General features: G+C 37.6%; 1 protein-coding gene and 1 long non-coding RNA gene across 8 annotated transcripts in view; one reads left to right on the top strand and one right to left on the bottom strand.

Annotated features, from left to right (window-relative positions):
- ZFAT (zinc finger and AT-hook domain containing) overlaps nucleotides 1–27,429 on the bottom strand; it is a 73,766-nt gene extending 46,337 nt beyond the window's left edge. For 2 of the 7 annotated variants that reach the window (XM_086878313.1, XM_086878326.1), the window contains exons 1-4: nucleotides 27,184–27,429; nucleotides 16,554–16,724; nucleotides 10,595–10,855; nucleotides 1,211–1,384 (exon numbers count right to left, since the gene is read on the bottom strand). In XM_086878313.1, the coding sequence (XP_086734439.1) occupies nucleotides 1,211–1,384; nucleotides 10,595–10,855; nucleotides 16,554–16,724; nucleotides 27,184–27,202 (625 nt within the window). In that variant the 5' untranslated portion in view covers nucleotides 27,203–27,429. Of the gene's footprint in view, nucleotides 1–1,210; nucleotides 1,385–10,594; nucleotides 10,856–16,553; nucleotides 16,725–18,550; nucleotides 20,003–26,811; nucleotides 27,095–27,183 lie in introns of those variants that run through there. The other 5 variants (XM_086878358.1, XM_023921555.2, XM_086878336.1 and 2 more) reach the window with 5 other exon arrangements.
- Nucleotides 18,725–25,154, top strand: LOC147655283 (uncharacterized). The gene is made up of 2 exons (XR_015283617.1): nucleotides 18,725–18,842; nucleotides 24,215–25,154. It is a non-coding gene; the product is annotated as an uncharacterized LOC147655283 (long non-coding RNA).
- Nucleotides 27,430–27,431: the final 2 nt, after the last annotated feature.

Raw genomic sequence — 27,431 nt, 5'->3', positions numbered from 1 at the left:
TTTAAGAAAGACTTTAGCTGAAGTATAAAAAAAAAATCTTCATAATGTAGGTACTCTGGCCTGTAAAGTTAAAATAATGTGCTATGGGTATGAAGTGAATATTTGTTTCTTGCAATCTCTTTCTGAAGGAATGTGTTTTTCCAGCTTCCACAATATCCTGTGAAATGTTCTCCAAATGTGCATGATCCGTAGAAAGACAGCTCTGAAAGTCAAATCATCAGAAACCAACCCTACCCATAATCCCAAAGCTCTCCCTGCAAACCTACCTCTAACTCTCAAAATCAAGCTAAAAAAAAAGCAAAAGGAGAATTTAATATTTGTCTAGGTTAGGTCACCCTGATGTTGAACACATTTTAATTTACACAAAAATAGAAACCCAGACCTGTGTACGGGAGGATGAAGATTCTCCCTTTCACTAGAGCTGGACATTAGACTGGCTGAGCTAAATCTATCTGTAAACCCATGATAACATAAACACCTGCTCACATTCAGAGAGAAAAGGTTTCATTTCCCTAACATTGCCTCATTCAACGTTTGCTTTAAGTCAGCATAAGGACAGCATCTTTTCTCTGGCCCTCCATTCAACTACACATTGGTGATGCCTGAAAAGTACCAGTACAGGAGTTTTTGACAAGGGTTAGAGAGGGAATCTGCCTAAATTCGACACCATATCTCTCCTTCTGCAAATAAAAAAATTATTAATTTTTTAGTGTGCTTTACTACAGAAGTGCATCAACAGGCACAATGATCCAAAGGGCAGAAAGTTGGGGTTGGAGAACAGCACTTGCTTGTGGCAGCAGTCTGTTCTTATTCACTGAAGAGGGTGGTAAGGCATGGAAAAGTTTGCTCAGAGAACTTGTGGATGCCCCATCCCTGGAAGTGTTCAAGGCCAGGCTGGATGGGGCTTTGAGCAGTCTGGTCTAGTGGAAGGTGTCCCTGATCACAGCAGACAGGTTGGAATTAGATGACCTTTAAGTAATTGTGGTTAACTACAGCCAGGTCCAGCATTTCTTGTACCTATGTAGAAATGTGACTGAAGTTCTACAATTAGCTGCTAGATGTGGAGACTCCGCATCAAGATAATCAAATAATGATAAATATTTTTCATACACTAAATATTCTAAGGAATTTGGTCTTAGACCAATGAATGTTTTATATAGTGTCAGCATAATTTAAAAAAAAATATTATATAATTGGTGATTTTGATTACCTGGAATAGTTTCATGGGCTGTCAAAACAACACTTATAATAGGATTTTTAGCTCCTGAAACCTGTTCAGTCTCCTTAGTTGATGCTGTTTTCTCTGTTTTCTGAACTCTGGGCCTCTTGGGAGTTTTTTCTCGCTCATCTTCCTTCCTGTCAAGGTCAACGTCAGAATCATTACCTAAAGAGCAAACATCAAAAAGAAGGTAACTATGTACAAAAGCAATGCAGGTAACAGTCACTAACACTGCAAGAACAAATGGGGAGAAAATTTATGCTACAGTAGAAAGAAAGACATTATCAAAACAAGATGTGCTGCATGATCCCTAAAGGGGAACTTTTTTCCCCTCAATTAAAAACCAGCATGGCAATTATACAAACCAAGAAAACATGAAAGAAAAAAAATTAAAAATTAAAAAATGAACTCTCAGAAACATGTGTTTCTAAATTCATTCACATTATAGTGGGTTTTTGTGAAAATGCTACAAACTTTGTCAAAGTTCTCATGATTTTGCAATTAATGAACAATTTATTTTTCTCTTTTCCATATTTAATTTTTCTGACAATCTTGGGATTCTTTTTACTACTAGCTTCATTATCAGTCTTATTTAATGGAAACTTTTTTGACAATCTCTTTGGATTTGACCTTCTTCCTCTCCTGTTATTATAAAACAATAGCCAGAAACATAATTTTCTTTTTATTGTTGATTCAAGAATAATTAGATTCAAAATAGTTCTTTGGTTCAACCTAACTCCTGACATGAAACTCCTCATTTTGAAGGCCTGCACTTCCAAATCATTCCCTCTTGCTGTTCAGAATGTCTTCAACCTCTTGTATTGGATAAGTTTTCAACCTGATAACCAGAAACCCATACAACAGTTGTATACAAAAAACTCTTCTGAGATAAAAATGAATAGCCAGTAATCAGCTGATCTCTTTCTCAAAGCAAATAAGGAATTCCTTTACTGAAATTCTAAAAAATAAAAAAAGTAAAAAAAAACAAACAAAAAAACTCAGTGTCTTTATAGATACTATAGATAAAAAAAGACAAAAAAAGAAAGAACTCTTAAGTTTGCACCAATAAAATTTCTTGTATTAGACGCAGTAATTGAGGTAGAAGATGGAGACAAGAAAAACCAAAGTTAGAAAATTAGGGCATTATGCAGATGTTCCAGAGGCAATGAACAAGGAAAGAAGAAACTAATGGAAGAAAATTATAATTGAATTTTTCTTTTTTTTTTCCTCTCAATCTACGTCAGTTTATTCAATCTCCAGAGTAAGTAATTCCATGTATAAAAAAAATATGCTGAAGCTGCTGTAATGAGATAGGGAAACAAAATAAAAACAAAAACCACTAAGAGCAAAGCTGTAGTGTGTCCAGACTTGTTTCTGACATTCAAACAGCAGAAGTGAAAAGATGTACAGCATGGAAGTGGCTGTTTTAATTCCAGTAATATTCCAGTAATATTGTAAATATTCAGCTGAGATTGAAACAAAGACTCTCTGTGGCCTGACTGTAATGGAACAAAGGTTTAAAGTGTCCTGGCTGTTCCTTACAAAAATGAAGGACACGAACAGAAGCTACAGCAGCACGGGTAGGGCTGATCACATAACCTGTATAAACCACAATTTCTTTATTAGACACAGAACCAGAAGGAAACAAGGTGTACAGGAAGAAGTTTAGCTTCCTCAGGCATCCTGAGGCATAAATCTGTAGGCTGACAACAGGCAGTGATTTAACACTAAATTGTAAACCTGGAATACATATTTAGACTCTCCAGAATGAGGAACAAACATATAAAAACCTGAATTCAAACACAGTCAGCCATGATTCTGCCCAGCTTCCAGCTCCACTGCCTGGAGAGCCCCCAGCTTTCCAGCACCTACTAATGATTTCTTCAATTTCATTACAAAAATTCCTTGATCTATGCCTCTTCTCAACTAGGTTTTTCTCTGTGGACTTCTATGATTTTGTAAAATATTGCTGCTTTATAGGTATAAAGAGCTTCATAATGTCCCCATTTAACTTCTTAATATAGTTGTAAATTATTCATTTATACTAAAAGCACATAGTTCTAACACTGATATTTTCCTGCAATACTTGAAAGGGATATTTGAAGATAAAGAAAAATCCCTTTCAAACGGAACCTGCTTGTGCAGTGGTTTCTTCTGGTGTGCTGAGCAGAGGTGTAAGGAAACAGTCGGACTCTATCTTAGAGGTCTTTTCCAACCTTATTGGTTCTATGAAACAAACACATATTTTCACATTTTCTTCATCAAACAGCCTCTGATAGTTTATTAGCAAGAATAAAATTAATCATCATAGATTTCTCAGCAGGACCAGGCTACCAACACAAGAAAGCCTTCTCATAAAGAATGAGAAAACACAGAATCAACTGAGTTGGAAAGGACCCACAAGGTTCATGGAGTCCAACTCCTGGCCTTGCACAGGACCATTCCCAACAGCCACACCATGTGCCTGAGAATGTAACCTGCTTACTGAAATGCTTCCCTGAGGGTGCTTCACATGCTGGGTTAATTACTCTGCTTTTGTTCAGTGGGCAGTAAGCAAAACTGAAAAGCATTTGAAAAAAGCGCCAAAAGATTTTATATACACCTATGGACAAAACATGCTTTAGTTAGAAGAAATCCAGAACCTTATATTGTAATGAAAACTCTAATGAGGAGAACAGAAATTTCTCCACTTTGCATGGGATCATGTAATTCCTAGTAGTTATATGAATAGAACCCAAGAACCTTACTCCTAAACTCCCTTCTAACCGTTAGAAAGATTCTAACCATTCATCACTTTAACGAGGAAGTGGTTGAAGATAAATAAAAAAAACATTCATTACCTTTTCACTTTAATATGCAACTCTACTACCTTTTGAGTATTGGAATTCTACTAAAAAAAGGAGAACAACAGATCTGAGTTTGGTTGTGATCCATGTTAGTGAATAACTATGACCACAGTAATAAGCCAGCAGATGTTTCACATTGCTCTTCTTTCCTGATGTGCCTCTGTCAGGCAGATCAGTTTGGCAGTTCTTTCAGTCCAACCAAGAGTCAAGGTGAAGAGATGTATTACAATAAATATTGCTGACTGTCTCCCTGCTTTCAAAACAGACCACAAATACTATTTTAAAAGACTTAAAAACAACATGCAGAATTGCAATAGAAAAATATTTCTTTGTTAAAATGGTGCTGTTTCATACATATAGAATATTTGTGCACATAGGCTAAGGACTAAAAATTATGCCCATACAAAAAAAATTTCATACAAAACCCAAAGCTGGTAAGTTCTTCAAACAAAGAACTGGATCTCAACTTTCTCAGTATGAGTTGAGAAGACCCAGCCCCTAACAGGAGAACTACATTCAGTATGAGCAAAGGTATGAGGAAGCTACTGAGTGCTGTGCAACCTCAGTTAACACAAAAAAAGCCCACGCATAGATTAGCAAGAAACAGCAGTGAGAAAACTCCACTGATTTACTGATCATACATCTGCTATTAGTGCTAAGGATCTGTAAGAACATTCTCACTCTCACGTGGTACTTGATCAAAACCCAAAATCACCTCTCTACAGTGATCTAGTTCTGATAACTTTAACATTAAAATTTATTCATTAATTTGATGCCTGCCAATGGCAGTAGCCCCATTCTATGCCTCTCTGAGTGGAAGAAACATCTTCCAGAAACAATTTGTTGATAAGGAGCTGGGGTGCACACATTGCCAACAATTTTTGCTACAAAGAACTATTTTGTGGTCTGTGTGTAACCTGAGACTTAAAAATCCTTCAAACCAACGCTCCCTATCAAATCACCAAATGAACAAACACCTTAACTCTCAATGACAGCTGCTTTGTTCCTGAATTCTCTCTGCACCAAAATAAATCCTGAAGTGGAAGGTGTGCTTTAGGAAAGGATTAAGAGGAAGAAAAGTACATTTTAATAAAAAAGAGCTTCAATTTTGACCACAAGGCTTAAACAGCCTTTCTATAGTAAGTATGTGGCCATCTCATCAGTGTTTAGCTGCCTTCCTGGAAAAAATTCTTTCACTGTTAAGATCATGGATTAGAGTGTCAAATAAATGCTGTGTCCATCTCAACTAGGCAGGTTCTGCTGTATAATAACTACCACGGGTTATAAAGGAACATCCTTGGATGATTTTAGGATAATTCATGAGAAAATGGAGTATATGCCACTTGAATAGCTAAACTGAATTTCTCCAGGCAGTAAAAGCCTTTGCTTGCTCCTGAAGAGGTTTGTTTAGACAAACTGTTTCACTCTGCACATCCCTTGCTAAGCAGTCAGCTCAGCACTTTGTCAGCTGGCACCTGGATCCAACAGACGGATGAAGTGACCTCCCCTCCCCAGCGTCAGGCACCAGCTTGTGTTTGTGCAAGAAACACAAGGCTGAGCTGCTCCTAACACCAGGAAAAAATGGCCACGTCTGCTGATCAGCAAAGCTACTGCCAGCTCTGAATTAATCAGGGCTTCCAGAGTCCCATTGAACTGCATCGTTCATCTGTCCCATGATCCTGCTGGAGTCATTAATCGAAGGGACTGCTCTCAGCGTTTCTACTTGGATGTACAACATTTCGCAGGCATAGCTACACAGCCTTAATTGGCATGTTTTTAAACTACTCTTCATTCAAATTACTGCTTTTTAACCTTTAAAAAGTGATATTTCATAGCAGCAGGAGAGCAGCTTGGAAAAAAAAAAGTGAACTGGCCATTTAAAATAAACACAGGCAATTGTTTCTCCTCAACAGAATGACATTCTACTTGCAGGAAGAATTAATTTAAATTAGAATCCAGCTGATGGTAAAACCATTTTAAACTAAGGCCAAAAGTGACATCTTTAAGATATATGTAGGCTCCCACTTCAGTAGGATTGAATGTTTCACTCCAGAGAAGGGACTGTAATCTGTCTACCCCCTAATGCCATTCCCTGGCATTAAATGTCCTCTCTTGTATCCTGCCAGCCAGATCCAAATCATTAGCCGGAATTTTTAATTTTGTTTAACCAAAAAGAAACAGAAACAGGTATACACACAGTTTAGCTTACAAAACAGAAACCTGCTTAGGCAAATAAGCCTTCTATGAAAAAATACATTTACTAAGCATGTACAGAGGGAAACACAACAGACTTTTTTTTTTCAACCTGTGTTGCACACTGGGTTTGTGTGGCCATGTTTTCATGTTTTGGTAGCAGGGGGCTACAGTTTGGCTTTACTCATGGAGATTTGGGTTTATTCCTCATTATCCTCTGATTTGATTGGTAATAAATTAATTCCCCCAGGTTGTGTCTGTTTTTCCTGTGGTGGTAACTGGTAAGTGATTTCTCCCCACAAGACTTTTGGTTTTTTTTTTTTCCTTTTTCCAGTCCAGCTGAGGAGCTGCTTTTTGGGAATCCTGGAGCTGAAAAAAAAACCCTTTTTTTTTTTTAAATTTTTATTTATTTATTTTATTTTTTAATTGCTGTTTTAGTGAATGGGCCCACAAGTTGAAAGCAATCATTATAGTTCAGAGGATCAAATTAGATGCACAAAGGATGTCAGTAACCAGTAAGGCCTGGTGACTGGAAAGAGCAGAACTATCAGTGAGTCACTGATCTCAGAGATCAATGCAGATCACTAATTACAGAAGCAAGGAACAGCAGAGTCCCACTGCATCCATAGGTTATTCCTCTGACCAATACATGTGCAAGTTCAATGAAGTTTCAACTCTAGCTTCAACTAGCATTTTCTAGTGATTTATTTATTTTAAATGTCCGTTATGTTAGGCATTTCAACACTTTTCTTGTCGACCTATAAAAGACAGCAAAACATTTTATTACTTGGAAAGTTCTATGAATATTTGAGCTCCAGTTCAAAACATATATTAGATTTCTCTGAATAAACACTATTATACAGAATAACTATAAATACATATCTTTTCAATGTTTTCATACTTAGCATATTTTAGCAATAGCTAAAACATTATTTTGGTCACAAGTGTGAAACACTGTGTCATATGAGCTGCTATGAAGAAAGTTAACTCCATCACAGTCAGCCACAGTGTAAAGTGAAAACATGTGATTATTAATCAGATCCCCATAGAATGCTAAGCTTTGCAAGAAATTAAAAACATGAGAAAGTGGTATAAATTTTAAAACTATAGAAAGTCTCAGAAGCATTAAAAAAAACAGATAAAAGTTATTTTAAGTTAGAAAATACATGGATAAAAGAAAAAAAAAAACAACCTTTATAGAATAGGTAAAATGTCAAATACTAAGTGAGAAGAACCTTCAGCCAAAGCTTCTTGTGAATTTTAGCCATATATTTTGAACTGTTTCTGACATGCAGAAGCAGATGTATTTCTGAAAGATTCTAAGACTTTCAATAAAATCTTCCATCCAGCTCTAAAAACACTGGCAACAGTGGATTCAAGAAAAAAAAGAATATTGATAAAATGATGGGTTCTAAATTAACTCTTTGAGTAGAAGAAAGATCTGCCTGTGTTTCTAAATACTTCCCTGAAAACCTAAGTTTAATAGTAAACAGGAGTCAGAAAAATCAACCATAATATAAAGGAAACATTAAGAAAAGAGCAGAACAGCAAAAAAACACCTTATGCCATGGTACTAGTCAGGGGAGCTCTGCAGAGGGATCTGGACAGGCTGGATCAATTGACTGAGGCCAACTGCATGAGGTTCAATAAGGCAAAGTGCCAGGTCCTGCCCCTGGGTCACAACTGCTCCATGCTCCAGGCTGGGGACAGAGGGCTGGAAAACTGCTGGGCAGAAAAGGACCTGGAATTGTTGTGGGTCAACACTGACTGAACATGAGCCAGCATGTGCCCAGGTGGGCAAGAAGGCAAATGGCACCTTGGCTTGTATCCAAATTCATGTGGTCAGGAGGACCAGGACAAGGACTGTACCCCTGTACTCAGTACTGGTGATGTCACACCTTAATCCTGTGCTCAGTTTTGGGCCCCTCAGTACAAGAAGGACTGAGAGGCTGGAGCACAAGTCTGAGGAGCAACTGAGGGAGCTGGGGGTGTTCATGCTGGAGAAAAGGAGGCTCAGGGGGGACCTTATCACTCTCTACAACTCCCTGAAAGGAGACTGTAGCCAGGTGGGGATCAGCCTCTTCTCACAGTAACAAGTGACAGGATGAGAGGAAATGGTGGTGCCAAAGGAGGTTTAGATTAGATATTAGGAAAATTTTTTAACTGAAAAAGAGCAACCATCAGAACAGGCTGTGCAAGGAAGGGGTAGACTCAGCATCCCTGCAAACGTTCACAAGGTCTGCGGATGTGACACTTGGGGACGTGGTTTAGTGGAAAACATGGTCATGCTGAGTTTACAGCTGGACTCAATGACCTTGGATGGCTTTTCCAAACTTATTGATTCTGTGATAATGCAAAAGTTTGAGGAATATTATAGAGACTATTATAGAGAACCCTAAGCAGACAACATCCTGTTCTTGCCTGTTCTACAGTTTTGAGGTACTGACTGTATTCACACGTTCTTAGAGGAAAATAATAATGCACATGCTACTTTCATCTACATACTGAGAAACTGAAAAGTTGTCTCAAACAGTTCATATGGTAAAGGTAGAAGTGAAAAGTTTTCCTGTGATGGGACAGCAATCTGTAGACAGCTGAAGAGTGAATTTCCCAGATGTATTCCAAGGAAGAATTATGTCTTCAGGATAAAACCAGCCCCCAATACCTTCACAGTTTGCAGTCAAGATAGAAAGCTTCAAAAAATTGGAAACCCCTGTTTTGGTGACCCCAAGTCATTTGTTGCTTGACTGTTTGACTTTGCTTGACTGTTTTGCTTTTACCAGGAAATAAGCAAAAAATGTTTCATCTGCCCAAAACTGAGGCTATTTTCTTTATGAAGAAGGAAAAAGATGAGCAATTTAGTCCAGAAAATTTGCCAGTGTGTTTTGTAGAGAAACCAATGAAGATAAAATTTAGGAGCTCTAATGAGGTAACAGGTCAAGAAAAGGTAATTCGAATTTATACTTTGACCTGAGAGTTTTTTTCAAAAGGACATTAGAAAAGGCAACATTTCTAAAATAATGCAAATATGAACACTGGATCTAGTATAAACAGCAGAGGGCATGGACACTTGAGATGTCAGAGGTGAGACAGCTGGAGCAACTGTCATTTTGTGTATTTAAAAAATTATACCACTGATGACAGTAAAATATAACCAGGTACTTTACCAAAGCAGGAGTTTCTCTGCTCTATCAACATATTCTAAGCTTATTTTAATTAAACTTTGCCACAGAAGTTAAACTCTACATATCAATGAAAATAAAATAGTCATACTAGTTGTGTATAATTGTGACAGACTGGAAAGAGTAACAGAAAACTTGAAAAAAAATCAATGGCAAATTTTGTCTACAGGCAAAATCCACAATATCATACTGAGCAACTGTAGGAAAAGCAAAACCTGAATTTTACCATCAACACAAAACTCCCAAAAAGTTAAGGTAATTTGGACTAAGTTATTGCTTTCTATGCATGGGACATTCACCTTAGGGAAAATTTAAACAGGTAGGTAGAGGAGATGATTACTGTATGTCCCTTCAACTACTCTATTCTGAATGAATGTTTACTGCTGTCTTTTTAAATAGATTGGGGTTCGATGCCCCAGGTCAATGAGGGTTTAAGAAACCATTCAGACAATGCTCTTAGCAGCAGCTTTAACTGCTGGTCAGCCTGAATTGGTCAGGCAGTTAGGTGGGATGGTCATTGGTTCCTTACAGCTGAAAATTACTTCATTCTGCTGTGTTCTATACTAAACATTTGAGAGGTTGAATATATCCAAATCAATATTAAAGCTAAATTTAAACACTGGACTCTCCTATGCCAAAGACAATAAAGCTTTGTTTGAGGTTTTTAGTGTTTAACTGTGTTTAATAGTGTTTAATACTATTATTTATACAGTAAAAGCAAGTAAAAGTACAGTTAAAGAAGCCATCCAGAAAAGCAAACTCTATCAAGAGAAGAGAACAGAATTCAGATTTCCCAAGTCACAGGACAGAAACACCTGTACAGGACTGTCCTTCCTCACCTACATGTGATACTCACCTGCATGGCCTATACCACTTCTCACTGAAAAGCTACAATGCACTTTGTGAGAAACAGAACAGTTGCTAATGCAAAACAAGACTTTCAGGGAGTTGTAAGACAATCATTACTGTAATAAACAGTTTGATCACTCTGAAAGAAGTTTAAATACCTCACCTAAAATCGGTTTTGCTTTTTTGTTTTACAAGGAACAGACAACTCCACTCCATTTAAAGCCAGCACTGGGGATTCCAAGCCAGGTCTCATGGTGGGAACATCATGGTATTTTTTCAAGTATTTTTGCTGGATGTTTTCTTACCTCCATCTCCTTCTTCTTCTCCTTCATTCAGAACAATAATGCAGATGTGTTTAGTCAGCTGACGCGTGTTGGAGAATTTCCGATTGCATTTCCTGCATTCCAGGCTGCCTGGTGAGACTTCAGACGGTTCCAGGCCTTCTTCTGTCCCAGCTGGGGTCTCTTTGCTTGGAACAGGGTTGTTTTCTGCCACATCTTCATCCACACAAAGCTTCTTAGTGGACCCTTTTGGTCTGCCCCTTTTCCTCTTTGCTACGAGAAGCTCTAGAAAAGCAAATTGAAGTTTAAAGTAAACTACAATTAAACTTCACAGCTAATTTGCTAATATCCTTCTGATCTTTGAAAAATAGATGCCTTAAATCAAGTTTGAGAGGAGTTATCCAAAAAAAAAAATGAAAAAAAGGTTAGCATCACACAAACTTATTTCAAGCAGTGGTATTTGCTGGCATTTCTGGTAGCTGCAAAGCAATAACATTTGTGTTACTGAGATGTCAAAGTGCCACAGTTTTACTTAATTACACTGCAAGCTCTCTTCTGGACTGCACTATAACTCTATCAGCACATGTATTCTACAAAAATGCTTTGTACTGTTTCAACACTACAAAAAGCTTTTTAATTTAAATAATTGTCAAATTAATTATCTAGGTATTGAGATGTAATCAGAAAAACAATGTATGCTTAAGAACCAAAATCTCATTGTCCTTTTAATATAGTGAACTATTACTCCCTAATATTTTCTGTGGTTCTTGATTGTCAGCACTTTCTAGCCAAAAGCTGGCATAAAAATTGTTGGTAACGAATAAATTCCAGAAGTCATGCAGAAAAATGTTTCCTTAATTAAAATCAGAAGCCATCCACAATTCTTAATAAATACAATATAATTTTACATTTCCATATTTCTGTAGAGGAAATATTGAAATCCATGACATGTAGTGCACAGAAACGTGTGACAACATAAACTGTATTTTCTGCTTAAGATTTCTCTCATCACTGCTGAATCACAGATACTGATAAATTGAGATTGACAACACGATGTCTGAAAAAACACGAAAAGAGAGAATATTAAAAAAAACCCAAACCACAAAAACTTTTCAAGTACAGGTGGTGAAAGACCTTATTGAGTTGGTTGATTTAGAGGATATGGAAAAATAAATGACTCAAACAATGTTAAAGGAAGATGATGCAGGAGAACAGGAGAAGGTAGCATCATGTTATTCATAACCTATTCAGCATTTCGCTAAAACATACCAGGCAAACAAAACCCCACATTCAGACACCACAGCTTTGAGTTAACCATGTAATTACTATCAAATGAAATAGAAAGCATTCTGTTTTCTTATATGAGTGACTGATACCTGTCTGCTTAAATAAATGTAATGAAACTGCCCAAAAACCTTATTATGAATAGAAAAAAAGCAACTGTTTCCCATAACCTTTTTCAAACCTCCACAGGGTCCTGAACTTTCACACTACTCTAGCAAAAGTAGTTTTGTCAATTATCAACCAAAAAGGAGTGATTTCAGTGCTCTCAAAACTTCTTTGCTACCATTCATATTATTTTGATATCCATCCATCACAGCAAGAAATTAAAAACCAATTAAAACAAATTATCTTTATTATAATTTACCAATTAAAACAATTATCTTTACATCAACCCGTCAAAAGGCCACAGTTTGCTAACTGTCCAACACGAAGAATACAGATGTGGATGCTGGTCAGACTACTACAAAATAGTTAAATCCAAGGATTGGAAAAATTAATGAAACCACCATATTCTCTGTGTATGATATTCTTTTCATTCCTTTACAATGCAATCATCAGATTACCCAACAAAAATAAATTAAGAGAAATCAGGTCAAAGAGATGCTTCTTCCTGACTGTTTTAGTGCAAATTTAATGGGAAACGGAAGAGCACTTTCACATTAAGACAGAAATTGAAACAAAATCTTGCATGCAAGTGGAAATGTGAAAACTGCTCCTTTAGATGGCTGGTGATGGAATCTCTGCTACGGCTTACAAAATTGCAGCTCTTAACACTGACTATTAATGGTGTGGCAAATAAAGAAAGAATGTGCAAATCTTATAATTTGCAAATGTGTCCACCAGTAGGAGAATTTACAGCAGTCCTCAACCATTTAAAAGGTTTAGTGGCAAGAGGCAGGCAGCAACAAACACAGGAACAGGAGGGCTCCCCAGGACTTGTGAGGCTTATCACAGTCATTTTTTTTCCTTGCTTCTTGGTTTCATTTTTCCAGGACAGAGCTTATCTCAAGCTACTTTGAGTTAACAATGCCAGAATTTCATTTTTAATGAGGCACATAACCACAAATTCCAGCTGTCTCTCTACCCAGCCTGCCCCCAGCGAGCTCTTCACACTGCATTATACAAATTCCAGCTCAAACCACCTAAGATCAATAACACACAGTAATTTAATAGCAGAACATTGTCATTCATCTGCCAGTACATAACCAAGTTAATCAAATATAACTTTTTAGAAAACAGAATCTATTTCACTGCTAAAAATAAAGTAGCATTTAAATAAAGTATAAAAATAAAGTAGTAAATAAATAATAAAAAGACCATCACTTATTTAAAGGATGGCTTAGTGATAAATAGAAGTTTCAAATTGGTCATTAAAAAGATTTTGAATTAAGATCCTGTTCCCTCAAGAACAACTTAGTTCTGGGCATTTTGCACTCATTAAAGACTGACTGAAACCAATCTCTATGCTGACTGCTATTGGATGAGCAATGGCAATATCCAGGGAAGACATTCTGTGCTATGCTGTATAATTATCTTCTCAAAGATATAAAAAAGACACTTCAAAAAGAATAATGAAATGAACTGTGTGTCTATTTTTATACTGGTCCTTCATAGGAATTGTTCACATAAGCTTCCCCAAATCAATCTATTTAATACAAAAAGTTTGTCAGAAGTCACAAAACGCTTGTGCAAATGTCACCAGAGCCTCCTGATCATATTCAACAGGTTGATGCATTATGCAACATGAATCCTTCCTCAAATGTCATAAGCTTATGAGCTTACAAATAAAAAGCTTACATTTCATCAGTTACAGCACATGGCTGTATTCAGAATCTCCTGCACACAGTGTCACACAAATGCATGCATGGAAATCTCATCCTCAGCCTTATTCTGTTACTGTTCTGTGTTTGTATCATGGCACCTGCAACACCTCCGGTCCCTCAGGTGTGAATGCAGGCTCTGGCTACATCCTGTGTCCAGGAAAGGATGAGGCTGATGCACACACCATGGTTTTAAGTGACCTTAATGAGGTAAACTCCTTGAAGGAAAGAAATGATGATACACAGACTGTAACTTTCTTCCAGGTTTCATAACCAACAGAGCCATGCATCCCATAATCCAGATATAGCCCAAAACAAACAACAATCCATCAGGTAATAACAGTATGGACAGATGAAGCCATTGATGCTCTCCCACAGATCCTCACCAATCTGACTAAGCAGAAGGAAAAGAAAGCTGAGTTTTGACAAGCACTTTGAAGGAAATGGAGACCATTGTGCAGAACTATAAAATGCAAAACTGGAGTATGAGTGACTACAATTAGCAGGTAAAGACCTGTAATTTCCCAAAGACACGTGTCACACTCCAGTGCTGGACAAAATGTGACTGTGCATAGATGTATAACAGCAACATCTCCATGGTACCTTTGGTACCCCTTGATAAAAAAATTTAACACTGTCATACCAAAATGTTTAGGACAAATCAACTCTAAACAGATCATAGCTTAATGATGGGAAAGTGGCATGACTAAACAAAATCTAGCAGGGAGTACTGTAAATAAAATAACAGTAGAGTAATAACTACTACATGCCTAGCACTCTACTTGTCGCCAGTATTCATAAAATCATTAATTTATTACTCAGGCAGAATAAAGAGCTCCATCAGCAACTCAGCATTCACTCTTATATACCAATTGTGAGGTTGCTATAGTATTTACAAATACTTGTAAGAGAAATTACACTTTCAAAGGACAAGAAGATGTTCATCTACTAGTCACCAACTACTAAAAGTTGTAATTTCTAAGGCTGTCATTCACCAATTACTTCACCATTCAGTGACAATATTGAATTACTACAAAGACTGGTTCACAGAAAAATAATTGTATACTATAAATTTTCTAAGTTCTATTTTATTATAAAATAGAAGATTCCATTCTGCTATATATTCTAATATAGCAGATGCCATTGCAGGAGGGAATAATTGATGCTTTTAAAGAGCTCTTTCCAAATCCTACATTCAGCTGTAGAATACCATATTTTTTTTTTTTAAATGGAACACAGAAGATAATTCTGGGACTTCAGAACTCTCTTCTCCTATCAATCTGTATGATGGGAAAGGAGAAATGTTAAAGAATGCCTAGAATGTAACACGGAAACTATGGAAAAATAATTTACCTTGACATTCTTACTGACAGTAGATGGCAAAGAGTTGGGCTACATAACCTGAAAAAGGTAGCACCATATGAGCACATGAGATGAGTAAAAGTATTCACCAAGAATAATGAGAAAGGTAAATTATGAATACATAACTTAAAATGTTATATTTTGCATAAGATTTGCAGAGTTATTTTCCTAAAAGCAATTTATCTCTAATTATTGTTGCTTTAGATCATAATGGTAATTACAAACTATTCTCATGAATGTACAACACATGCTGAACACTTACAATACAAAAGGTGTGGTTACTCCTGACAAAAATGCAAAGAGAAGTTTACAGAAGAGCCTTTTTACTAAAATTAATAAGAATATGACAAGGTATCAGTCTCACTGTGCTCAGAAACATATCACAGCATATGTAGTGAAGGGGTAACAGGAAACAAAGATCTGAGAAAGGAAAATTCATTTCTCCTGCCTAAGGAATTAATTCTGTGCAACTAAAATAAAATTAGAATGACATTTTGAAACCTGATTAGAAATTTATTCATCATCTTTTGATACATTGGTAATTTTGGGCATTGTGTGAAATAATAATCTGGACAGATTTTTCCTCACCAGACACCTGAGGAGACATCAGCTCTAGTAAAATACTGTATGACCATTATTAGAAATATCTTCTTATACTGATGAAGTTAATAAAACTACTGAATTACTGCTGGTAAATAAGCAAAGAAACATCACATACATATGTTAACACCAAAATAATTCTTGAATGTATGATATTAGAGGGTGGTTGATCCATAAACACATAGTTTTTAAAATCCAGAAATTATAATGATTGAAAAATACTAGTGTTTGTGTTAAATAAGAGGTTTGCCAACAATATAAATCCATTACTCAGTAAGGAAATAAAAGAAGATAAAAGTCTGAATTCTTTTGAACCCATTGCTAATGTTCCAAAGGATATTAGGCAATTATGATCAGTTAAAAATGGAAAGGAATGAATGTAACTTCTTGCATTGAACAGTACCATTTTTATGTAACTCATTCAACCTCTGACTGCTTTATTTACCAGCAGCATTTTACTACCAAAACACAGTTATAAATTATGAATTGTGCCACTTCCTTTTTGGAATAGAACTATTGACATTACCTGAATCACAACAAACAAGTCAAACAACTCAAAAAGGACACCTAAGCCTCAAGACACCCTCTCACCCATGGTGTCCTGATTGCTTTCCACTGCTGGTAGACAATCTTCCCACTGCTATTTCACAGCTCAGATTAAAGCTGTAGGAAGCAAACTTTGCTATAGTTGACACTGAAAATTAATGAATCAATGTCATCATTCCCTAAGACATGAGTTTATCCACATCTGTTCATGTGATCTATTCCATGCTGAATGAGATTTGGGGTGGCAGTTGTACAGTGCTTATAAAAACTAGAGAAACAATTCTATACACAATGCAGAGTCATCACACCACAGGTTTTATTAAAAAATAAGCAACGCTGAAAATGACGTTCCTCTCAATTTATGAATGTACCTTCTCCATCTTTGCTTGTGTTTCTGGGTACTGTTAGAGGTTGGAGAGGAATCACAATGTCATCCACACTGGTCCCTTCTTCTGTGTGTTTCTCGGAGACATGAGACAACAGCTCGGACTTATTTGGTGAAAATAAGTTACAGAGCTTACACATGAAGATGGAATTGCTCCCTGAAAAAAACAAGTTTAAAAACAAGGAATCAGCGTTTTCAAATGTAAGTTATTTATCTTACCATGAGTTACTGGGATTTTGGTTCAATCTATATAATTATAATATATATTATATATTACAGTTATAATTATATAATTATTTAAATTAGTTACTATATATATATAATAACTATAATTTACTTAAGACATATAACAGGCATATAATGAGGTGAAATTATGAATGTTATATCACTAAAGGAACACATCCATAATACATCCCCAAATAAATTAATTTAAGGAATGGGTCAACTCCTAGCTAGATCCTGATAGGGCAAAAAATTTCTTCTAGCTGAAATCTTAGAAATGTTTTAATGTGGCACAAAAGGAAGAAGAACAATTTAGACCTTTTTCCCCTTACAGCCTCAAACATCATTATAATTTTATATATTTTTAAATACATGATAAAATTTTATGTAAGATGTAACATCCTCATCGAGTACCATGAAAAGTTCCTGTTGATTTAAGAAAAACAAACAAACAAACCCAACCCAACCCAATAACAAACTAAAAACCTTCCAAGAAGCAGGAGCAAATGAAGAGTCATTAAAACTCCCCCTGGTCAATGCTTTAAACAGAAATTTGACAAAATTTTTAGGCAAAGCTTTATGCTTTCTATTTTAATTCGCAGGTACTTGAAGTGTAATGTAAAAACAAACCCTCAAGAATGTAAGGATTAATATAATCCCAGATTTAAAAAAACTCCAAAATTTTGGCCAGACAAATTCAGAGGACTTTGTTTTCTAATACTGCAGTCTTTTGGTTTAATGGTTGATTTTTGAAGAGTCCCTACTCCCTTCAGGGTCCAATGAAACCAAGAAACAATCAATTATAACAGCAATTTGAAATTTAACAGCAACTGAAACCAATTTTAACAGCACACTTGTTCTCCAGCTCCATGTATGAAGTTCTGGCCCAGAGACTGGTTTCAATTGCTACTCTCCCTCCACTTTCCTATGGAAAATTAGGAACATAAACCCTCTGAAACAAAACTGGAATTTTTGTTCAGCAGCATTTATGAGGTACAAGTGAAACCAGAATACAGATTTCTGTACTGAGTAAGTACAGAAATAAAGTTATAGTTTGTGAACTTTGGGGTGTATCTGAGGGTAAGAGGACAGGGAAGCTGCATTTTGGGACCTAATTTTAAAATAAACCTAAGGGCTCCCCTACTGAACATTATTCCACTTCCTTTACAACACACTAATTATATAGCTCACCCAAAAAAATTTTTATTTAAGGAGTCCTGAAAGTTGAGAGCAGCAGAGGTGTCTCTTTTACAGGTATTTGCACTTGAAATGGAACAAAAGCACAACTCAAAACTAACAGGCAGGCTATGCCTTCATCTCTTTCAAAACATCTGAAAAAACAACTCCAATACTGCCCCTGTTTTTCGAAATATCCTCTTATTACACACAAGCAGATATTTAAGTGTATGGTACAATCAACGTGTTCTTAGGAGCTTGGTTGGGCTCATTCTCAGGCATTCTGCTGTCTTGAGCACACAGATATTTCTGTTTTGATTGCAGTATGTTGAAATGTTCCTTTGAACATTTGAACTAGTTCTGCTCTAGTTAGCAATATTCCTTTTTTTTTTTTTTAAGAGGGCATGAAGCCTGTTATTGACCCAGCAGATAACAATTCTTCTCTTTAAATGTAAAGGCAAAATAAAACCTAGGAACATTTACCTGAACATTTAACCAACTGATTAACATTTAACCAAATGATTTAGCTGGCATTTCTACATTTATGTTTTGAGGTTTTATTTGTCATCGTTTCTGCTTCCTGACCTGCTGGCTATTTTCCCTAGAAGCTCAGGCTCAGTGTTCTGTCTCTTGTCTCCTCCTTCAAGACCTGCAATCAGTATTCACACACCACTTTATCTCTCACTCCCTGCAGGGAGGACTTGGGGAGGGACAGAGGAGCAAGAAGAATCCCCAGAAGCCTCTGTGAGTGTTTAAAGTGCTTGAACACCACGGCCACCCAAAGCCAGACATGAAGAGCCCAGGTGGCAGAGCACAGGGAGTCCCAGTGAAGCTGCAGGAAGCACCAGGAGCACACACAGATGAGCTTTACTCAGAGGTGAGAAAGAAACCAAACAGAAGAAATTATTTTGGGAAGTATGACTGGAAAAGGAGTCAGAGAGCAGAGGAAAAACTCTGCTGATCACCAGACTAAACAAGTATGGAGTAAACAAACAATAATTGATTACGCAGTTGCTAATTAGGCAGTGTAGCAATAAAGCAATGAATTATAGTCAATTAAGTGTAAAAATCAAATAAGGAGTAAGGTAATTAACTATGCATGGAATCAATGACTAATTAGTGAATAATTAATTATGTAGGAAATCAACAGAGCAATTAATTAGGCAGCAATTAAATATGCAGAGAAAGAAAGGAACAGTAATCAAGTATGCAGGTACACAAACATCAGGAAATTCAACCAAAACCAATCTGGGACATTCTGTTCACTAAACATGCTTTGTGGCAATTCATTATCTTCAGTATGCCCCTATAAAATGTGCTAGATATACACTGAAATAAATAATACCAATAATTTTCTTCTTAATTGACTATGTGGAAAATTAAGCTATAATGCAAGCGAAGCCTTTTTTTTTTTCTAATTCCTCCAAAACCCTCAGCATATTGTTTAATTAGGAGGGTTTTTTTTTCACTCACACTAAGTATATTTACAGCAAAAGGAGTTTTAACAAATGGATTACTAAAAACAAAGGGCAAGCTACAGACTAGGAAGCAGATTCCCTGATTCCCAATCCCCTTCACAAGGCATAACCAGTATCTATCCTGTTTTGCTTTAAAGTTGGAGTGGGGAAGAGGGAAGGAGCAAGAAAGAAGCACTTGTCTTAGAAAGACATTGAAATGAACCATACTTAGGGGAATCAAGGAATATATTATTGTCATATGTACTTTTAACCACTGTATGACAAAACCTATTGCAGAATCAATTTTAAATAACCAAAAACTTTAATTTTGCATAAAAAGAAGTGCTGGGTATTGTTTTGTTTTATTTTTAATAACTACTTTTACAAGACACACAGAGCAAGGACACAAATCTGTATTTATATACCCTAAATCATTCTAATGGATCCAAAACTTTCCACCTTTCCTTTCAAAGCAGGCAAGAGTTAACAACTTCTGTAAGTTGAAGTTCTGCAGCTCTCAAAAGGAATTAGAACTCCACAATTAAATACAAAAGTAAAAAGTCACTGGTTATCTGCTGGCCTGTGGAAAAAGATGATACAATCAATAACTATGCATCTGGTCAACCCTCTATTAACTACAATACTATACCTTCTACTAACTAAAATACACAGCAAAGAAGTTCAGAATACGAATAATTATTTATTTCCTTCTAAACTTATTACAGAGCGGAAACAAACTTTGTTGGCTCATCACCATCAAATTCTTAACAGGAACTTTCTGCAATTAAAAATCTTACTCCTCACACTAGGACTTGTCTTGTTAGGCTTTTTGGGTTTTTTCCTCTTTCTGCTGTTTCTGTACAGATATGAAGTACAATAAAAAGTGGGAACAACTATTCCAATCAAATTATTTGTTTTGTAAAAGAACTTTTCACACACAAATGTAAAATACTGAAGTGTTTAAGAACAATAAACAAGACTTTTTCTATTTAAGGAGAAGCAATGAAATGTGAGGTACCAGTTAATATGAAACCAGCAAGTAAAAAGCCACTAACTTTTGTTTAAGACAAGTAACACTATTTCTTAGTAACAAAATGGTTTCAACTGAACATAAAAGAATGGGCAAATACAGGAGAAGAAATTATGATAGCCTGTACTACTGTCAAATATTTTAAAAATACTTATCAGATCTTACCCCTTGGAGTATGTTAGAGGCTTTTCATTTTCAAAGCCATCTCAAACATACAAAATTTCACAAGCATGTTACAGTGTATCTCTGATTTTTATTGATTCACTCCAAGACCCACGTTTTTGGTTTGGTTTTTTTTTCGTGCCATTGTTATTCCACTTAAAATCTACTTTCTACAGACCACATAACATTTTAACCATTATTTTCATATAATCAAAAGCTTTATCCTTGGTAAGTGTTAAAGAAAAAAGAAGCACATAAAGTCTATAAACCAAACTATTTGCTACCATTAGAACAGCAGCACCACGAGAACCCTGTGCTCAAAAGCAACAAATTAACTCTACTAGAAGCAGCAGGTGGAGAATCAAAAGCTATTTTAGGTTTTCCTTGCCTGAATTCAGGCAATTCTAAACAGTAAGCAACAGTTTCTTAATTCACCAGCACAAAATGACAGCTGAGACAAAACCAACCCTGCAGAAAGCGTTCAATCAAAGAAGAGCAGCCCCTGACCATGACTGTTCTCACTCTTAGATGCTAACTAAAATCCAGCAATTTAATTAGCATTATTTAAGTGCCACAAACTTTATTTTAACATTGAGAAAGACTGCTACAGCAATGCTACATGATGCATTCCTGCAAAAACTAAAAGATGATGCTAAAATCAATACCATTTAATATGGTTTTATGGAAAACCCAGTCATATATACATTCACCATTTTTCCTAACCAGGCTGTAAGTGAGGTTTACTCAATAACCTACATCTGTAGAGACTCTCAGACATTGCATACAAGACTAAATTACACTGAAATTTGTGAATGTTTATGATTAAGAAACAATATAGTTTAAAATTTCTACCTTTCCTGTGAGGGTGGTGAGGCACTGGAACAGATTCCCCAGAGAAGCTGTGGATGCCCCATCCCTGGAAGTGTTCAAGGCCAGGCTGGATGGGGTCCTAAGCAACTGAGTGATCTTTAAGGTCCCTGCCAACCAAAATGTCCTGGGGTGACTTTATGATACTGGTATCCCCAATCGTCTGGTTTATGTTATATATTAAGTTCTGCACCTTTAAGACTGGCTTTGAGAGCAAGAGAGGGGGAAGAAGAAGCGCGCAGTTTGTGTTAAAGAAAAACATCACTCCCACACACCCCGCTCCTGGACTGTGGTGTCTGCAGCACGGACAGACAGCGGGACAGAGCTTCTCTCTGGCTTTTAGTTAGTTTTAGCTAGCTGAGGCAGAGGAGTTCCCTGGACCTTTGGTTTTTTCCTCCTTTTTTTCTCTTGGATCTGTGCAAGCCTGCTCTGGCCTGAACACCCAGCCAAACCCCGGGAGCTCAGGCCTGCGGCCCACCGGGGCCTGGGCCTCGGCACTTTTCCAGCGCCAAAAGGACCGATAAGGGACAGAGCGAGCCGAGCTACACCACATGAAAAGGACTTTTCTTCCTAGACTTGCCATCCATCGAACAGCGAGAAGTTTTATTATTTAATATTATTCAATTTCTGTTAAATAAACAGCTTTTTCCACTTCTCTCCAAAGAATTTTTTTCTTGTTTTCCCTTTCCCAGACCAGTTAGTGGGGAGAGGGCATTTCCTTCCCAGACCAGTTGGTGAGGAGGGGGCATTTCCCTAAAAAAAAAATCCCCATTTGGAGTTTTCCTCCCTAATTTGCCCTAAACTAAGACACCAAACCATTCAGAGATTCTATGATTTATACAATACAAATATTCTAGGACTGGAAACAAAAAAGCACACTAGTTAGTTAGGGTGCCTGGAATATGAGTTCATGAAGGTGCCATTGTGAGAAAAACTGAGCTGACAGCTCTGTATATAACTAAGAGAAAATTACAAGTCGAGAAATAAAAATGGAGGAGCGCCAGGCTTTACCCAAGCAAAAATTTAAGGGAGTATGAAAATAGATTTAAATTAAGACTGAGAGGTAGGTTACAAGTGAAAAAGACCACAAAGATAAAGGTGATTCCCCTTGCAGCAGTAAAAATCAGAGACTACTTTCAAATGAAGGACGAGAAAGAAATTAGTACATTTTTTACAGGAAAGAACAAAACAGTTTCTTATGTTTGTTTTTGTAGTTGCTTTTCAAAAAGTAAACCTAACTACTAATATAGTAATGCAAGAAATCTAAAAAAATAAAGTTGAAATGCCTAGCTGTGAACAAGGATTACTGACATTCATGCATTCAAATAAGCTTCTGATAAACATTATTGTCATGCCAGTGGGTCATTAGCACTACCAAAATATTGAGGACAAAGTAGGATGCACTATTTTTAAAAAAAAATAAGGCCTTTTGGAAGCAGTTTAGGGTTAAATTTGATTAACAGTCTATTTTAACAAGTAACAGAATTCCTGAGGAATTTAAATACAGTGCATAGAAAAGCACAGTGTAAGAACTACACTACAACAACCTGACCACACGACTGCAAATGACTGTGACACACTGGAGGGGATAAAAGAGGTCACAAAGATAAAAACAATATATTGTAGGCTTTAATTAGCCATATGCAGAGTGGTTAAAAGTCAGGACAGAACAGGATGCCAAGATTAGATGTTTAGACACCATTAATGACTGTTTCACCCAGTAAGAACACAGGGAAACCACATGAGGAGAAACAGTTCTTGACTTTATCAGAAGTAAAACACAGGACCTTTTTCAAAGTGACATTATTTGAGAATTACTCTGTAACCATGATTAAAGTACTACTCAAAAGCCCTATTAAAACAGTGATAAAGAGCAAAATGTTTGTGTTTCACTTCAACAATGCAAACTATATAAAGATAAAAAGCATCTTTAACAAAACAAACCACTAAAAGGACTAAACAATTTCCAAGACAAGTTAAATCCTTGAAAGCAGCATGAAGGCTATTTAAAAGCATCATATTTGATGCTAATCATCAAAGAAGATTTTAGAAAAGGGAAGGAAAAATCTAACATAGCTAAATAGCATTGAAATGAACTTTCAGTTCGTTTCAAAATAACATCTTCATATAAGTTTCATAAAATGAGGAAAGAAGATCTAAATTGTGTCAAATTTAATGTAAAAACACTGAGGCAGGTCATTAAGGCTAATTTTATCAACTTAAAAAATAAAAAGCAGAATGCAGCAACATTTTAAAACATCTCAACAGTAATGGGCCCACCCAAGAGCCTGTGCAATGAAAAGTAATCTGTATAGGAAAAAGACCCTTCAAAGAAGGTGAGCCCATAGCAAAGTAAATTTTTCAATTTGCTGTCATTTTATAGTGGTTTGGGGAGGTTTTCTGTGAAAGATCTTTCAATTATAGCAAACATTTTAAAGACAGCCTCAAAACAAGGCTAGGAATTGCACTCCTCAGAAACAAAACCTTAGAGCTAAAACAGACCTATGAAAGAGATGGTCCTATAATATAAAGGCCTATTTAAAAACCATAAAATATCTTTACTGGGCTTACACATATCTTTGGATACTGTTCCTCTTTTGAAATAGTAATAATCATAATCATCATTCTTAAAAGGTACAAAAATAAGGAAGATCAACAACATAGCACAGTTCCATACATGAGCAGTTAAATAAATTAGATTTCTTTTTTTTTTTTTTTTTATTTGCCTGGAAGGATGTAACTGAAGACTGGAGAAAAGGGAAAGTGTAAAATGAAGAACTACAAAAGCAGGTGTCATGAAGGACATGATTCCTCTGAAACAACTGCCTGCCTTGCAGCTGATCTCTCCCTGCTGCTGCAACTCCAAGGTGCATATCAACTTGGTGTCCAGAATTTTAGAAGTTGACCAGGAAGCACCAAGCTGATAGACAGTGGCTGGGGCTCAGCAAAGCCCATAAGAAAGTCTAAATCTCTATTCTGGACAAGCATCACTATGTGCTTGCCCCCCTCTTACTCTTCTCTATTTAAACATCCATTGTGTGCTGTTAGGCATGTGAAATGCCAGGAGGGAAACAAAATTAAAAATCTAAATCATTCAATACTTGCTGACATATTTTGCACATCACAATAAGAACACTGCATAACTTTAATGTAGCTCAGTTCTTCCAGCATTCAAACAGCATCCTTCCCAGAGGTGGGCACAGCACTGCAGCTGAGGTCTCACCAGAGCAGAGCAGCGGGGCAGAATCCTCTCCCTCCACCTGCCTTGGATGCCACCCAGGACATGTTTGGTTTCTGGGCTGCCAGAGCACACTGCTGGGTCATGTCCAACTTGGGGTGTCCACCAACACCCTAAGCCCTCATCAGGGCTGCTCCAATCCATTCCCTGCTCAGTCTGTGTTTGTGCTTGGGATTGCCCCAACACAGCTGCAGGACCTGGAACTTGGCCTTGCTGAGCTCCTCAAGGTTCACCCAGGCCCAGCTCTGGCTCACCTAAATGAAACACATTGTATTTAACCAGTCTGACACTGTATTTGTGAAAAGAAACTTGCTTTTGAAACTATGTGAGTTTAACTGATGATGGCAAATAAAAGCACACGTATTTTTCTGTTTTACACACACCATCTTCACAAATGCTCCTGGAAAAAAAGTTAAATAAAGTTCTTTAAAATAAGACAACTGTCTCCAGATATTTATGTTGGCTAAACTATGTAAAATTCATGACTTGGATATAACATGGATTTAATGGAATATTCAAGTAACTAGGAAATTATTTTCAGTGTATAATAATCACTTGATCAAACAAAGAAACAGGATAGCTTTTGCATCATTAAAGAAAAATTAAAAGAACACATAGTAGATATGTTTATAGCAAGACATTTTTATTTTCATGTTCTAAGATCTCCCTCATGTGGCTAAAGACAACATTGCTTAAGGCACCACTGAAACACACTAATACACAATATCGAAAAATATTACCACTACCAAACACCAAAACCACTCAGAACCCCTCAAAGTAGAAGCACAAACTACGTAATCAGTCATCAATTTCAGGATGCACTGAATGAAACACTCTGAACCTGATTTCTGGAAGCAGCCATAATGGAAATGCATCTAAGGTCAGACACATCTCAGCAGCAGTAATACCAAAAATACTGAACACTCACAATAGTTCTGGGTTCAACCACACTCAGAACCCTTTTTATTAAGACAAATGTGCTCATATAAATATGAATTTATTAGCGGCACTAGTAGCAAGTGAATTATTTTGCACTAAAGGTTGGATCCCAGAATATAACACAGTCCTGGAATGTTTTTGCAATAGTCCATAAGTAACACAGCACCTGTTAGCTATTCTGTTACTCAGTTTAGTCAGTTAGTCTCCTGATAGTGCAATTATCCTTGGCATAAAATCCCATTTCATAGTCACAGAAAAGACAGGGTTGGAAGGGACCTCTGAGGGTCATCTAGCCCAACTCCCTGCCAAAGCTGGATCACCTAGAGCAGGTGACACAAGAATGTATCCAGGTGGGTTTTGAACGTCTCCAGAAAAGGAGACTCCATGACATCCCTGGGCAGCCTGTTTCAGTGCCACCCTCAACATAAAGAGTTCTTTTCCATGTTGCAGTTGAACTTCCAGAGTTTTAGAGTTTTGCTATTACCCCTTAGTGGTGGTTTGAGCTGTAAACTATCCATCAGTACTTCATGGGACAGGTAGAAATAAGTCAGGGACTGACAACCAGAAGCCAGATTTGAGTATACAGGGTAATTAACAGACATTAAATTATTGCGACATCACAAACTTGTACTGCAACAGCACATAGGGATTGTGAAAGGCAGAAATCACATCCACAGCACTCCTAAGGCTGCCACCTCTGTGTAACTTCATACACTGCTCAAACGAAAGCCAGGCCAATACAGGGCACACGAAGGCCTGACATCACAGTACAGTGGAAACATCTTTAACACATCTTAAACATCTGCCTTCTGCAGCTGAACCGTGGGGACCTTGAGCTGGTAACACAATTTAGAGTGGCTACCAGAGGAGCCACTGTGTTTCAAACCCAGGTGAGCACAACAACGGAATCAGAGGATGGAAAGGGGTTTGAACAGACCTCAAAGATCATCCAAATCCCAACCTCCCTGCCACGGCCAAGGACACCTCTCACTACACCAGGCTGCTCAAGGCTTTATCAAGCCTGGCTTTGAACACTGCCAGGCTTGGGGCAGCCACAACTTTCCTTGTCAATCTGTTCCTGTGTCTCACCACCCTCACAGTAAAGAATTCCTTCCTCATAATCAGACTAAAATTCCCCTCTTTCAGTTCGTACCCATTACTCCCTGTGCTATCACTACAGTTCCTGACCAAGAGTCCCTCTCCGGCTTCCCTGCAGGCCCCCTTCACATCCCGTGGAGTTCCTATGGGGTGTCCAGGCTCCAGCTGTTCCCGATCCAGGCCGGACAGCCGGGACACAGCAGCACTCCCAGGCTAAGGCTGCCCGAGTCCTCCGGCGGCTTCCGGAGCCCCCCGGCCCCACAGCCCCTCAGGCCGCCAGGCAACGCGGGGCCATGGATGCTGGGGCGGCCGCCACTGTGGAACTACTTGTCGTGCGGAAGGAGCGTCACACAACCCCGCCGGAACTACTTCCCCCCGCCCGCCGCGCGGGGATCCGTGCGCGCTCCCCCGGCCCGGCCCCGCTCACCTGCAGCCGCCGCCTCCATCGCCGCTCAGCGGGACAGCGCGCCGGGGGCCGAGCGCGGTTCGCTTGGAAAACAGAGTGAGGGAAAATGGAAAAAAAAAAAACCAACACGGAAAATCGTGTCCCCGTGCGGCGCTTTATGGCGAATCTGCCGCGGCCGACACAGCAGTGGCGGCTCGGCTCGGCTCGGCGGGGCGGAGCGGCGCCTGCGCAGTGGCGGCCGCGCGGGGCCGCGTCCCCTGAGGCGCCGC

The sequence above is a fragment of the Cyanistes caeruleus genome, chromosome 1 (assembly GCF_971803275.1).
Source record: "Cyanistes caeruleus chromosome 1, bCyaCae1.hap1.1, whole genome shotgun sequence".
Lineage (NCBI taxonomy): Eukaryota > Metazoa > Chordata > Aves > Passeriformes > Paridae > Cyanistes > Cyanistes caeruleus.
This window is presented reverse-complemented; position numbering and strand designations above follow the sequence as displayed.